At 46.3% G+C, this 15,059-nt stretch overlaps 1 protein-coding gene across 1 annotated transcript in view; it reads left to right on the forward strand.

The window, feature by feature from the left end:
* FAM171A1 (family with sequence similarity 171 member A1) overlaps positions 1-14,117 on the forward strand; it is a 131,889-nt gene extending 117,772 nt beyond the window's left edge. Inside the window, exons 6-8 of the mRNA XM_046679965.1 lie at positions 7,299-7,415; positions 10,314-10,428; positions 11,167-14,117. Coding sequence (XP_046535921.1) covers positions 7,299-7,415; positions 10,314-10,428; positions 11,167-12,871 — 1,937 coding nt within the window. The 3' untranslated portion in view covers positions 12,872-14,117. The remainder of the gene's footprint in view (positions 1-7,298; positions 7,416-10,313; positions 10,429-11,166) is intronic.
* The last annotated feature ends 942 nt before the right edge of the window (positions 14,118-15,059 follow it).

Below are 15,059 nucleotides of genomic sequence, written 5' to 3' on the forward strand. Positions count from 1 at the left end.
CTAATGCGGGGGATTACTGGCTGTGTCACCCCCAATCCTGGCCTGCTTCCCCGACCCAGTCCCTTCTGACATGTAATTACAAGATGGATATTGGATTTAGCGGGTAATGAACAAAACTTCTCTCCGTATGGGCCTAATTAGCCTGAACTCTGATACTACTTTCTGGAAATTTATATATACCTCTTAGAAATTCAAAATTCTCTCATTAAATTTTATTAATGCTATTATGCATCCTAATACTTCTGCCTACTTATATAAGGCATAAGCTTATAACGCTGCCGGAATCTTTATGGTTTCCCATTATTGCTCTTTCCTGACACTTGTTTCAGTAAGCATTTCATTGCTCAGCTAAAGCTTAAAGGAAAGAAAAAAAATCAGTTGCTTAGAATAAATTTATTTTTAAGAATCTATTTCCCCAAAATTACTCTAAAAATACCCAGGGAACATGTTGGAGCTGAATACAGATTCATTTCTTGTTTTAATTTCTAATAATTCAACATATCTGTGATTTTATGCTTTGAACAGCAGGAGGTCAGTTATAGTGAGCTGCCTTCATTTTATTCTTCTTTAAACCGGCCCTGAAATGTACTTGCCCGAAGCAATAAGAATTCCACCATCTGCACCTAACTCTTGCTCTTCAGTTTGATTGCTTTCAACAAGCATGGGTAGATCATTGACCATCAGGTAAATACTTGGCTGTGTAATTAACAAAGAATGTTTCCTCCTCATGGATTTCATGGAAAAAAGAAGGCTACTCCACAATATCATAAAAGTAGAATTTGTCACTGGTGCTGCTATACTGATGAATGTGACTTAGGGCTGATGGGGTCTTATACTCAGATTTTAGGGAGTGACCCCATCCCAGGATCTTGATGCTTCTGTATGTACAGCTGGTAGAAAAGTATGGTGGAGGTGACAGCTTAAGACAATGCAGACAAAAGCCCTGAAAAGTGAGTCATCTGGTTTCTAGAGAAATACAGCATATTCAGGGATCGGGAGAGACCCTCTGATTAAAACTAGCGAGAAGCAGCAGCAGCACTTGCTATGGATCTGAGAGGTGCAGACCTCTTAGGAAGACTGTTCCTCAAACGAGCCAATGCCATGCCATGGTGGTTATTCAGCAAGGTCACCCCAGCCCCAGGCAGGAGATGGTGGTTTTCCATAGTCAACAGCTGAGAAGCAAGACAGTCATCGGTTCCTGCCGTCCACATTCATGCCCACGTCATGCAAATATGTGTCTTACCTCTCCCTGTAAATGTTCCCAAACGTTTCACAGTGAAAATTTAGGTGTAGGAGTAGAAATGGCTGTATTTCACAGTGTGAATATTCAATATTCACCTTTTGATCGGTAGAACTTTTTGGAGATGGGTTTTCTGAGTAGCTATGGAATTTCTTCATGAGTCCCAGCTTACAGACCCAGGAGAACTCACTTCAGCCTCTTTCAGGAAAAATATATGTTAGAAGATGTTAGCTGAGTGAAGTAGAACACCCAACTTAAGTGCTTAACCAATGAGGCCGTTTATTGTTTACATGACAAAAGAAATGTCAAACAGCCAGCTCTAGGATTGCTCCCATGGCTCCATGAGATCACCAAGGACCTTCAGTTCCTCTGCTGGGCCGTGTCCTCAGTTCACACAGCTAGAACATGGCAAAGCTGGAATTCACGTTCAGGGCTGCCTTATGCTGGGGAAGTTGTTCATGCGGTCCGTTGGCCCTCTATAATGCGGGGCTTTAACCTGCCCACTGTTCTCACGTCTGACATGGTAAGAGATCTCAATGTAAGAGCAGTGACTCATGTCCCTGTACACTGGCCAATGTGCAAGGTGCCAGCTTCAATTTGTAATCTGTTAAAGTGTGAGTTTTCACATACAGTTTCCTTTTCAAAATCAGTAGTGCTCCTGATATCAGGTTTTTCTGCTTGGTGCCAAATGCCAGGATGAGCTAGCGTGGCTGCTGAAATAGGGGATTCCGGGCAGAGTAAGTGTGCCAGGCAGGAACAGCAAGGTGAATCTGAACCTATAGGTCGTATGCGAATTAGATATGTGTTTTGGGCCCGTTTCCATATTTTAGAGTTCTTTCATTTGTTACATTTTTGAACTCACTTTTCTTTATATTTTGCAAATAAAAAGCTGATTTCCTTACTGCTTGGTAACCAGCAAGAAAATGGCACCCTTGGTGATTGCTAAGAGACCCCATCAGATCTCATAGGCGAGCAGAAGGCCTAGCTTGTTCGGCCTGTCAGTTATTGTATGTAACAATCCTGGTAGTTAAATGTGGCTTCCCAGTTAAGAACTCGGGGTACTTCATACACAATGAGACTCGCCAGCTGAATACATAACTTTTCAAAAGATGAGGATGATTTTTCAACAAAGTATTTATTCTTGAAAATATCTCTGAATCTTTCCATTGTGTAAGGTTTAACTCCAGAGAATGAGAATTCAGAGAAAAACTGATCTGAGGGTGTAGGGTTGCAGAAAAAACATACTGAACTTGGGTTCAGGATACCCCGGTTCGATATCTGCTTTTGTTCCCCAGTCCCTCACACTGCCTGTGGACGTTATTCCAGACACAGTTCTAATAAGGTAGGTTGTCTAGTTCCCAACAGCAGACTGCCCCAGGGGGGGAGCTGGGGGTTGGTGGTGCTGAGGGAGCAGAGCTGATAACAGAAACACTGCTAACAGCACAGGGGAGGGAGAGAAGAAAGAAGAGAGAAAGGAAGGAAGGGAGGGAGAAGAGAGAGGAAGGGGGCAGGGAGAAACAAACACGGGTGTCGGTGGGAGTATTTGGTTTAAGAGCAAACAGCTCTGTGTTCCCCAGCAAGGACCTAAGAGCATCAATATTTTAGAACCTGACATTGTAGTTGATCATAATCATGCCCTTGAGTCATCATGAAAAATCAAAATTATACTCAATCTTATAAGGCAGGAGTAAAGGATACTTTTTAGAATTCTAATACTGCCTTTTCAACCTTTGGCGAATAAGACCCAAGTTATATAGACGAAGAGGAGCTTCTGAACAATGTTAGGGAAATGTCCTTGGGGTTCAAAGGCTTTAAAAACTATTTGAAAATGGATGATCTAAAAATTTCGGTAATGTGGAATTTCATTCCCCGTGATGCCAGAGGAACCACTGTGTAACCGTCACACACAGAGTCCCAGGCATAGACACACCACCGGCCTTGGTCAGCCGCCAGTCTACCTCTGATGGAGCTTAACAGCTGGCGCCGCCCCCTGCAGCAGCAGCAGCTGTGCGTGAAGAAGGTGGCAGCCTGGCTGGGCCAGTGGGGCGGGGCACGAGGAAGCACAGGGTCCTGCCTGCACACCTTCACCAGGGGACCCGCCTTGAGACTCTGCATGTCCCAGCAGCTGCCTCGACTGCCTGCTTGTCAAAAGGACCCCAAGAGAGTCAGTATCTCGCCCTCCAAAGGAAGTGATAGGAAGAGGCCGAGAGGGAGTAGTGTGGAGCAAGGAGGGAGGGAAGCACAGGAGAGAAGTGGGTCTGAGGAGGCAGCTGTGCCAGCTGCTCTGCCCTTAGGGGCTGCTGTGTGTCTGCGCGCAGAGGAGACAGGCTTACCAGGACAGCCCTCCAGGCAGCTGTACTGACCCAGGAGGAGGCCAGAGGCCTTGCAGTTGGAGCTTTCCTTGGTCCACACTGCAGGAGCAAGCTGGTCCCTCCCCTGTTCTGCCTGAGCAGTGCCTGAGGCCCCCACTGGGCTGCGAGGGTCCCCCCTCTTGGCACCCTGGTCACAGGCCTGGTGGTCACAGAACCTTAGTCAACAGAAGAGACTCTGCAGGGGTCTGTTTGTTGTGCTGTCTGGATGACCAGGGAAGATTCTCGGCACTAGTTCCCCACCCACGAGTCCAAGGATCTCTTACACGCGCCAGCTCCTCAGGTGGGGGAAACATCCTCATCCCACAGTATCAGGATGTCAGTAATGAGAAGCATATGTTTCTAGTACACAATTCATTAATTCTTGTATTCCTTGTGGCTTATTTCCTCCCACAAAACACAGAAAGCCTGGAAATGACTTTTGCCAATAACAGCATGATTGTTGAAGCCCAAGACTGTGTCACCCTTTATTCACTGAAAATGTGTACATTTTACGGAAAACTTGGGCCAAAATAAATGCCTCTTTCCCAGCTGGCTCTGTTCCCTTGAGTGTGAAAGGGTAGCGTCCCGCTGTTAACCGCGCTTCCGGAAGATCTTTCCTGCCAGCCACACCCGGTTTTTCACACAAGGCCATCTGATATTATTTTTTGGGTTGCATGTCTGGCTTTCACTCCTTCTCAAGTACTGTTAAGTTCCTACGCCAGGGATATTTCTGGGTGCTGAGAAGCAGACAAAAGAAATAGAAGACACCCGGGCCCACACTCACGGAGGAAGTAGGACATAGGACAGCAGGGTGGCAACTTAGCAAAGTATGTTTCTGGAACTCTGATGATGCAGTAACACGTGCCCTGGGAGCGCCAAGACAGGAAGATCCCCGAGTGCTGGCGGAACTCGGGATGAACACGTGATGTGACTTGAATTTTGAAAGATGGGTAGATTTTGGGAAGAGAGAAAAACCATGTGAGGTTGGAGCATCAGTTGCAGGCAGAGTCACAGAGTTGGGTCAAAGTGTGCATTATGAGGACCAACCTGGGAAGAACCAATGTGGGCGAGGGGTGGGGGGTGGGGGTAGGTGCTGAAAAGCTCTAACCAGGCCATGCTTCCATATACAGGCTTCAGTGGCCCCCATTGTAATGGCATTGGGAGCCCTTCCCAGGCAGATGCTAAACTCCACTCCAGCCCCTGCCCAGCTTCTCCCTCCCTCCTGCCTCCCTGTGCCTCCATCCCTTCCCCAGACATCTTCCATGCCCGATACACTTTGCATGCTTTTGTGCACACTATTCCCGTATGCCCTCCTTCTCTTTCTCTCTGCTCTCCGCTGCCCTCCCACAACCCCCCCTCCCCACCCCCCGCCGGGCTGACAGTCCTGCTTGCTCATCAAAGCTCAACTCACCCCGAAGCCTTCTCCGCCCACCCCAGGTGGCAGTCCTTCCTCACCAGCTCCCAAAGCAGCTGTGTGTTCGTGAGCCACCGGCCTTTGTGGCTTCCACCAGCATCACTGCCATGACTGCCTGACCGTGGGCCCTCCAGGCTGGACCTGGCGACTTGTTAGCTGGGTGGTGTGTGTGTGTTCACCCCCCACTAGGCTTGCCCCAGATGTAACTGGGAGGTATTTTCAAAGTCTCTTTCCACTTGATGTGCTGTGTTGTAGAAGGCAGAGGCAACTCAGGCATCGGAGTAGTGTGCTTTACCCTTGAGTGAGCAGGAATCAGGACTCCTACCGGCTTTTTTTCCTCTCTGGGTCCCCGTCAGCCTAACCTAGTATCCGCTCCATTTGAAGAGCAGTGACTCAAGAATCTAATCTGGGGAAAACCGTGAACCAAGGAATGCGTGGCCATTTCCTGGCTGATAGGGGTTGCTATTTGGGAGAGCGTGTGTGGGCGTGGGGTGTGGCGTAAATCGTGAGCTCAACAGGATGGGATCCCCGGGGGAAAACTGGAAGGCGGTCGCAAACAATCCGTTCTCCACCTTCAGGGAAACTTTCTTGTCAAACATAGAAACCCTTCGGCCGCCTGTGTCAGATGGCCTCTGTTCCTGCTTCCTTGGTAGCCCGGGAGAAGTAAGTGATGCTCTGAATGCCTACATCCTCTCTGGGTTGTTGTTCTTCCACAGATGAGTCTGAGTTGGGCATCCTTGTTCTCAAACTCGTTCTAGAAGCCTTCCAGCTTCTCGGCTAACTTACAGTGAGATCCTCTGGAGCCCGTTGCATGGGAAGCTCAGACCATGCAAGGCGCCTGCTGACGCCCAGCCTCTCCCGGCTTCCTCCTTTGTTCCACGGCTGTCTGAGGAGAGGAGGAGGTGGGCGATGGGAGGCATTGCCTCGGGCACCTTTCCACCCACTATATTTGAATGTTGCTATGGCAACCCATAGGCCCTAGAAGCAGCCCGAAGTATTGTTTCTTGCTTTAGGGGAAAAAAGAAATCCACTGTTGCCACCTCAGCAATGTGTGTGTACGGGAAAGGCGAGTGTAGACTATTTGGTGCACTGTTGCTGGGTTTCGGCCTCCAGTGGGCAGGGGTACACACGTGGCCACTTAGGGGATGGATGATTAGGCAGGGAGCCGAGCAGTGCAGCCCTGTGGGCAGAGCCGGAGCCCTGCGTAAGTGATCGATGTCTCTGTGCTGGGGGACCGCGGCAGGTGTGCCCGCGCCCCTAGAAGGCCTGGCCGGCGCTCTCCCCGGCCTTCTGCTGCTGTCATGGGCCGCAAAGCGGATTCTGTGCAGGTGAGACACGTGACAGCCAAGCGACCTTGGGCAATGGCTCTGCTCCTGGAAACGTCACAAAGAGAAAAAGGATCAAACTCTGGAAGATTGATAGGAAATGTGGCAGGGTGGAACGGAAGAAGTAGCATGGGCCTTGAGGACAGACAGACAGACAGACAGACAGACGTAGGTCTGCTCCTGCTCTGCTCTCTACCACTGGGAGGCCTTGGGAGAGTTACGTAGCTCCCCAGTCTTCAGTGTCCTCATCCAAAAAGGCAAAATAAGTCCGACTTCTAGCGTTGTTGTGAGAATTAAAGATAATGTATATAAACACATCTACTGTGGCTAGCCAGGGGTAGGTTCTCATTGATGTTAAAAACTAGTTGAAAGTAAAACTGAAGGAGAGCGCAGACCTGGACTTATTCGGTGTTTGCTAGCATCGGAACCAACTGGAAGCTCTTTAAAGTAGTCACCTAGGCCAGGCTTATTGGGTCAGAATTTGCAAAGGTGGGACCAGAGAATCTATATGTTTTTTAAAAACTTCCCTAAGTAATTCTGATGTAACCAGGTTCTGATTCCAGATAGGAAATTCATATATTTGCTTAAGGATAAAGAATATAAACAGCACTGAATTTCCCCCCTTTTTTCCACTTCCACCAGCCCTTATCATGCTATCTGTATTCCACATCTAAAGTCCAAATGCTTCTGCTAAAATTATGTGTGTTTGGAAGCAGGGACATTTGATAAAAGTGGTTGGAAGTAATTTAATCACCAAGGCAAAGGAAAACTAAAGTTGTTCGGCTCTTTCCTGAAGGGAGTTGAAAAGAACCTACAGAGAGCTGTATGCAGGCTCAGATGACAGGTGGACCATCTAGCCTATCTAAGGGGTCATAAACATGACATTTAGAGTGACTTGTACAATACATGTAAGCCTTAAATAGGGGTTTAGCATGCACATAGCTGAAGTTGTTTTCTGCATCCCACAGGAACGTGGCTGAAGAGTGGGCTTGGTCTGGTGCACCAGGAAGGCAGCCAGCTGACGTGGACATACATCGCCCCTCAGTTGGGGTACTGGGTGGCAGCCATGTCTCCTCCCAACCCAGGTAACACAAAGCCAGCACCTTTGATGATGGGGTTGATGTCTTTGAGGCTTCAGGCTAAGGATGCTTTTGAGAAAAACTTCCTCAAAACCATCACATCTTACTCCAAAAAGGTGGAAAGGCTAAAAAACCCAAATGATGAAACTAAGGTATTTCCTGGGGGTGGGGGAGTTCTGGTTGGAACTCTCCCATCTAGGACAAGAATAATGCATAGAAAATAGTCTTATCTTATGTCTCTCTTTTGCTCAGACAGCTGCCATAGGAAATGCTTAATCTAAAGCGCTCAGAGGCGGTTCGGACCTCCTCCCTAATTCCTGAAACAGCTGTGGCTTGGCATAGGAGAACGTGTAAGGAAAGGCACTCCACAGAGGGTCCAGCGGAAAGTCACCGTGGGAGGCTTCTTGGGGCAAAAACCTTGATTTGGCATTTCTGAAAGGCTTAAAAGCAAACCAGTTGCTTTGTGTCTAAAAGAGTATTCATCTCCATTTAAGATCTGTGAATTAGCTCATATTCTCCAAAGGGCAACTCAAAGTTTATTTTTTTTAACCTATGTGCCTTAATTTATCCCAGCGACTATTCTAGAATTGTTTTTCAAAATAGTCATCGTAGGAGACTTATTTCTAGTGATGGCTTCGGTTGCTCAAAATGCCTTAGAATCTGCATCACCTGGCCTGCCTTCATGAGTGGAGCTCTTTGTTGGTGGCAAAGCTTTATAATCAGAGAAAAATCTTTGATTTTTCATAGACACAGCTAAAAGTCATGCACATCTGAGTCTGGTGAGTAAAGTAGGTGACTGAGCGAGGTCAAAAAATGTGCTGATTAAAAGGTATCTCTTGTCAACCATGAAGGCAGTTCCAAAATGGGAGTCCAGAATGTTTTACCAACAGAATTGTCACTGGAAGGAACACTGAGACTCCCAAAGTCACTAATTTGATGGAGTCCATTCCTAGAGGGGCGTTGAAAAATCTGTCACATTTACTTTATACTCCCATACTGAGGAAATTTACACTTCACGTCTGTGTTTTAAGAGCATCTATTTCCCTTTATGATATTGTTCCTGAAGCCACATAGGCCTGAGCCGGGTACAGAAATGCCTCAGTCTCCAAATCTGAAATATCTAGAATATGATTAAGAGTAAGGAAGGAGGGAAAAGAAATTCCTGACGTTCCAAAGTCAAGGCCACAAAGCCCATACATTAAAGTTAACTTTGATTTTAGGTATGTCTCAAACAACAATGGCTATCAGTTTTCCCATCGTGTGACAGATTAATAGATACTTTTGTAAAGAGAAGAGAAAGAATTGCTGGCTGTAGGTTCACCGTAGCTTCCTGGCAGTGAGGGAAGAGAGAGAAAAACTATCAAAAGCATACATAGCCAGCTCTGATGGCATTTAACGTAGAAACAGATCTGCTGGTAACCTCACAGCCGTCACTTTTGTCAAACGAATTACAGCGATGCTGTGCTTTCATGAGCCCAAAACCAACAAGAAAGTAATTAGAGTTTTTCTCTTTAATTCCCTGTTTAAGAAGGAAATGAAGTATGGCTGTGAATTTTATAAAGATTTCCGTTGGCAGAAGTTGGAAATAATAACATCTTAAGTACTTAAAGGACCAAACTTCAGTTATTTGGAAATGATTTTTATGTGACTCAGTGACTTCTGCCAAAGCCTTGCCTGTGTCTGACAGGGTTCTCTTTGTATAAAAAATGGTTTCTCTGAACGATTAAGGCAGGATAGAGTTGGCTGTTATTTTTTCAACTTTTGTAAATATTATTTCCACCCTCCTACCTCCTTGAAGTGAATTATATTTGGGAAAGAATGGTGTTATCTTTTGAACTTAAGTAATGTCACTGTTTTAAAAAACTAGTAAACTTCCTCGAATTTATCTAGCTCTTAAGAGATCTTCCTTCAGAAGATTTTTGAAGACCCTTAGAATATCAAAAATCAATAAGTATGTGGGTATATATAGTGTTTAATAATCATATCCATGCTACTCTCACATAATGTAAAACCACATTTCTTCCTTCACAGCTATCAGTGCACTGTCCTAGACACCAATAAGTGCCCCAAAATTATAATTTGGTGAGGTTTTCTTTGTTGCTGTAGACCTGTTGTCAGTGACATTAAGATAGATGCTCACTACTGTTCAACATAAAGAGTCTGTTACCCCACCTCTTGGAATTCTTTACAATGTGAATTAAAAAGAAATTTTTTTAATTTATCTCTGACCACCTTGTCTGTAAGTTCTGGAGAGGTCTGTGGCCACATAAGATAAGCCATTTTGAAAAGCTATTGTAGAGAAAGATTTTATTTATAAAAACGGAACGGATTTTAGAAACGCTTGACACTTCTGTAGTAAGCTGTGGACTTTGGTTAAGTCATAGTACATTTCTGTCCTATAGCTCAGCTGATTGATTTCGACAGAGTCCTCTCCACGCAGTAATTGACTGCCCAGGGAAAGCGAGAATAAAATGTCGCGATTGTTTTTCCTCCTGCCATAGGAAATTCCCAGATATTCAGTCCATCTCTCTGCTAAGAGTCCCACTCATTATATGATCATGCATCCATTTTCTTTTTAAAAGATCGCATTGAGAATGCTAAACGTGCCACCGAATGCAGCTCTCGTCCTGGCTGAGGAGGGACCCTTGACCCCCTGCATTTAGGGTTTGAGTTTTCAGAGTGCTCCTGGCCACAGCTGCTTCAGTAACGGGCGTGGTGATCCCTTTTCATTGAGTGAAATTATGGTGATGCTACTAGCATATCTCTAAAGGCTGTTTTCATCTGGCCCCTGCTCCACGCCCCGGCCATTAAGAGTAAGAAAAAGACGTTATGTTCTCAGTTAATTATCCCTCTTCTGATTTAAAGGTTTTCACGAATCTAAAATGTCCTTTTCTGACCTTCTAGGTCCCGTTGTCACGCAGGACATCACCACGTACCACACGGTGTTCCTTTTGGCCATTTTAGGAGGAATGGCTTTCATTCTTTTGGTTCTGCTGTGTCTCCTTTTGTATTATTGCAGGTAAAGTTTTACTGTTTTGGCAGTATCTTTTTTTAGTTAGGAATTTCTTGTGCAAGCACAGCTGTGGAGGTCCTTTTTTTCTCATGCAACTGTATCTAAGAACTGAACATTGGTCATCTAGGTTGCAAACAAACAAGCAGGATGTCGAAGTCTGCTGTGTATGACCTTTCTTAGAAGGGAAGTTATAAAACACAGTTTGACAGTTGTTATATGATTCATTCAGACTGTTCCTAAGTGCTGATTAAGAAATGATATCTTTAAGACTGGCCCGGTGGCATAGTGGTTAAGTTCTCGGGTTCGGGTCCCGGGCTTGGACCTACACACCACTTGTCCAGCCATGCAGTGGCAGTGTCCCACATACAAAGTAGAGGAAGATTGTCACAGATGTTAGCTCGGGGCCAATCTTCCTCAGCACAAAAAGAGAGAGAGAGAGATGATATTCTCAAGGACAAAGCAGAACTATTCTTCTGTGATGCCTCATCTCTATTGTAGACTCTTGGGTAACCGCTTTTGAATGAGTAACTTGGATGTACTTAGGAAAGCCTGGGGGTGAATCTGCCGATGGTGCTGCTCGGAATTAAAATGAGGACAAGGGTGTGGAGTGAGGAGGCTTGTGGCTGCCGATGAGTTGTTTTATCTTGTTTCTTCATATGGAAATTGAGAATTAGGATTTTACTGGAAAATTTACTGTTATGAGAATCTTTAACATTTGGGTTTGATTTGTGTCTTTGATCACAGGCGGAAGTGCTTAAAACCTCGTCAACACCATAGAAAACTGCAGCTTCCCACAGCCCTCGAGAGTTCCAAAAGAGATCAGTCAACTTCCATGTCGCACATCAACTTGCTGTTTTCACGTCGGGAGTCGGAATTCCCTGGCCCGCTCTCTGTCACCAGTCATGGCCGCCCGGACGCCCCGGGCAAGAAGGAGCTGATGAGCGGGGTCCATTTAGAAATGATGTCTTCCAACGGCGAGGTGGACATGCACACCCCGATGCTGAAGCTTTCCTACAGTACCTCACAGGAATTCAGCTCTCGGGAGGAACTTCTCTCTCATAAGGAAGAGGACAAAAGCCAAATCTCCTTTGATAACCTGACACCGAGTGGGACGTTGGGAAAAGACTACCGTAAGTCCGTGGAGATCTTTCCCTTAAAGTCCAGGAAATCCATGGAAAGAGAAGGCTATGAGTCCCCTGGCAACAGTGACTACAGGAGGAGTTACAATGCCATGCTCTCACAGCCTTTGTTTGAAAAGCAAGACAGAGATGGTCAGGCCTCCATCAACCACATTTCCACGGGAAGCAAGCTCACCATTCAGGAACATATGTACCCCGCGCCTTCATCTCCTGAAAAAGAACAGCTGCTGGACCGCAGACCTACCGAATGTATGATGTCGCGGTCAGTAGACCACCTGGAAAGACCAACATCTTTCCCTCGGCCTGGCCAGTTGATCTGCTGTAGTTCCGTGGACCAGGTCAACGACAGCGTTTACAGGAAAGTATTACCTGCCTTGGTCATCCCCGCTCACTATATGAAACTCCCAGGGGACCATTCCTATGTGGGCCAGCCCCTGGTCGTTCCAGCTGACCAGCAGCTCGAAATAGAGAGACTGCAGGCTGAGCTCTCCAGTCCTCACGCCGGGATCTTCCCACACCCCTCCTCGCAGATCCAAGCCCAGCCCTTATCTTGCCAGGCAATCTCTCAGCAGCACTTGCAGGATGCAGGGGCACGGGAGTGGAGCCCGCAGAACGCATCCATGTCAGAGTCTCTCTCCATCCCAGCATCCCTGAACGATGCGGCCTTGGCTCAGATGAACAGTGAGGTCCAGCTCCTGACCGAAAAGGCTCTGATGGAACTTGGGGGTGGGAAGCCGCTCCCACACCCCCGGGCCTGGTTCGTCTCCCTGGACGGCAGGTCCAACGCGCACGTTAGACATTCCTACATTGACCTCCAAAGAGCTGGAAGGAACGGAAGTAACGATGCCAGTTTGGATTCTGGTGTGGATATGAATGAACCAAAATCTGCCCGGAAGGGAAGAGGAGACCCCTTGTCTCTCCCGCAGAACCACCCACCCGTCCAGGAGCATCCGCAGAAAGAGCCGAGGGCCACTGACGGCACTGCCTACACGCAGCTCGTGTACCTGGACGACATGGACCAAAGCGGAAGTGAGTGTGGTACCACCGTCTGTACCCCTGACGACAGTGCCCTGCGATGCTTGTTGGACAGCTCCAGCCGGAGGAGCGGCAGCCAGCTGCCCAGCCTGCAGGAGGAGACGACCAAACGAACTGCAGATGTCCCCCCGGAACCATTAGCCAGTCCCGAACAGAGCCGATCTGCTCATGAGGACGAGGAGGACGAAGACGATGACGACGACCAAGGAGAAGACAAGAAGAGCCCCTGGCAGAAGCGGGAGGAGAGACCCTTGATGGCATTTAACATTAAATGAGCTATCGCACAGCCACCCAACAGTGGAATATAACAAAATTGCCAAAAATTCTTTCTTAAGGAAGCGCTTACCTGTTTGCAGAGGAAGTCCAGCAACGGCGACCGTGGGAAGTGGACTTTTCCTGCATTACCATTTGCTGTGTAAATGTTAGAAAGGAGTTCAAGTTATTACTCAGATAAAGGATGTGTTCATGGAGGCCTCACCTCCAGGGAGGTGGCGAACGTAGGTGAACCTAGTGTCTGAATGTCATTCCACGTACTTGACATGCCCACCCCCCCAGGACACTGAAAAACCACAAGTGATGTTGCTGGGTTCTGATGATAACCTCAATTCTCCCTCAGATCCTGGGAACAGACGAAACTCTTTTTGCATTGCTTGAATCGATTTTATCACGATGATGCTCCTGTGAAGTTATTATTGAGAAATTAGCTTGGCACCTAGTGTCTCGAGGTATGCGTTATCTCAACGGAAAGCTATGCATTGCTGCTTCGTGGTCTGTCTTTGCTTCGATTTTCGCTTTGGTTAGGTTGCGTTTGGGGTTTGCTTTTTTAAAAACAGTTTGGTTGTAAAGATTTTCTTCCTTTCTTTTCATCTGTCCTGCTTCTCAGTGGTTTATTTCGGTGTCTCCTTTCAGGAATTCCTAAGTGTCATCTCTTCACATCCAAGCCTTGTAATGAAATCGTACTGAAGTTTTTCTCAGCTAAGAGTCCTTCAATTCTGGTCCCATTAACTCCAAGTGCCTTTTTTACAGTGACAACAGACAGTCCCTCACTTTGTTTTGCTCTGTTTGTTTTTCTTAACTCCTTTAATTGAACTGCCTGGATTTTATAAAGTTATGAGATGATACCCCTTTTTCTTTATATTGCATGCTGCCAAGTGCCCATTTGTGCTCAGAATTCTCATTTTGACGCGGTGTACTCTCTAGTTCTCCTGTGTGACGTGGATTCTGTTTAGCTGAGTAGACTAGAGGACACTTAGAGATGCCCGTCCCCTCTCCATCCCTTTGGCCACTAGCCACCATTATGGTTTCATTGGCTGTTTGTATATACGGTTACGTATTAACTCTGGAATCCTATGGGCTGACCTTTGCTCACCAGATATGGAGTATGGAGTGAGCAAGTGCACCGAATGTGACTATTAAATAAATCCTATGTACTATCCGAAAGTGCCAGAATGACTCTTCTGTGCATTCTCCTTAAAGAGCTGCTTGGTTATCCAAAAAGGAAAATTCAAAATAAACTCTGAAGAAGAAAAAAACCTGTTTTGTGGTCCTTGTCATTCATTCTGAGCCATTTTTTGTTTCAAAGTTGTTAGTAAGAAGTTCTTATTCATTCCTTAGCAGTCTGAAATGCTGGTTGTTGGGCTTAGATTTAAAGACTGCCACCTAGACACCTAGGAATTTCCAGTAGGGTTAAAATTGTTAAAATCCACCTTCGTGTTTAATTTCATTCAAGAACACGAGGTAGCATTTTGTGGTGTTTCAGAGAGGGAGAAATGTCTGCATTTACAAGAAACTGATGTTTCTTTTATGTTCAGTATTGATCCACCTTGGACCAGCTTCAAAAAAATTTCATTAAAATGACCAGAATCATCCCAGAGGTGTAAAACTGGGCATCGACGTCCTTAATGGAGATGTCAGGACATAGAACAGATTGGTGGAAATAAATTAAGCTGGTGTGTTTACAGCTTCCTTACAAAATCTTTATTTGTGAATTCCATGCAGGCAGAAAACCTATCAAGCTGATTTTTTCGTATTCTAATTTCTCGAATGTTGATGTATTCTGCTTTTAAGCAGGAAAACAGTTGCGAGACACCCCAACAGTGCTGGGGCATCTCAGTGGATGGCAGTCTGGTTTAACAAGTGAGGGACCATTTGGGAGTGAACATTATCACCAACAGGTGGCAGGCGAGCCCTTGCAGACTTCACTAGAGTCCAGGTGAGGGCCATTGGTCAGTTACCCTCCAAAGAAAAAGTAAGTGGCCTCTCCAAGAATACCCAGAGCCAGACATAGGTGACTGGAGAATGCTGGGAGATCCCAGCCCTTACAGCCCTGCCTAAGGTTGCTGCCAATTCAATCACCTCCTTAAAGCATCGGTGTCCAAAAGAGCTTGCGTTACAGTGCTCGTTAGCGGTGAAAAGTAGGTAACAACTTAACTGTCAATACTGATCATGGGAGATTTGGCAGGA

Source organism: Equus quagga, chromosome 12 (genome assembly GCF_021613505.1).
Source record: "Equus quagga isolate Etosha38 chromosome 12, UCLA_HA_Equagga_1.0, whole genome shotgun sequence".
NCBI lineage: Eukaryota > Metazoa > Chordata > Mammalia > Perissodactyla > Equidae > Equus > Equus quagga.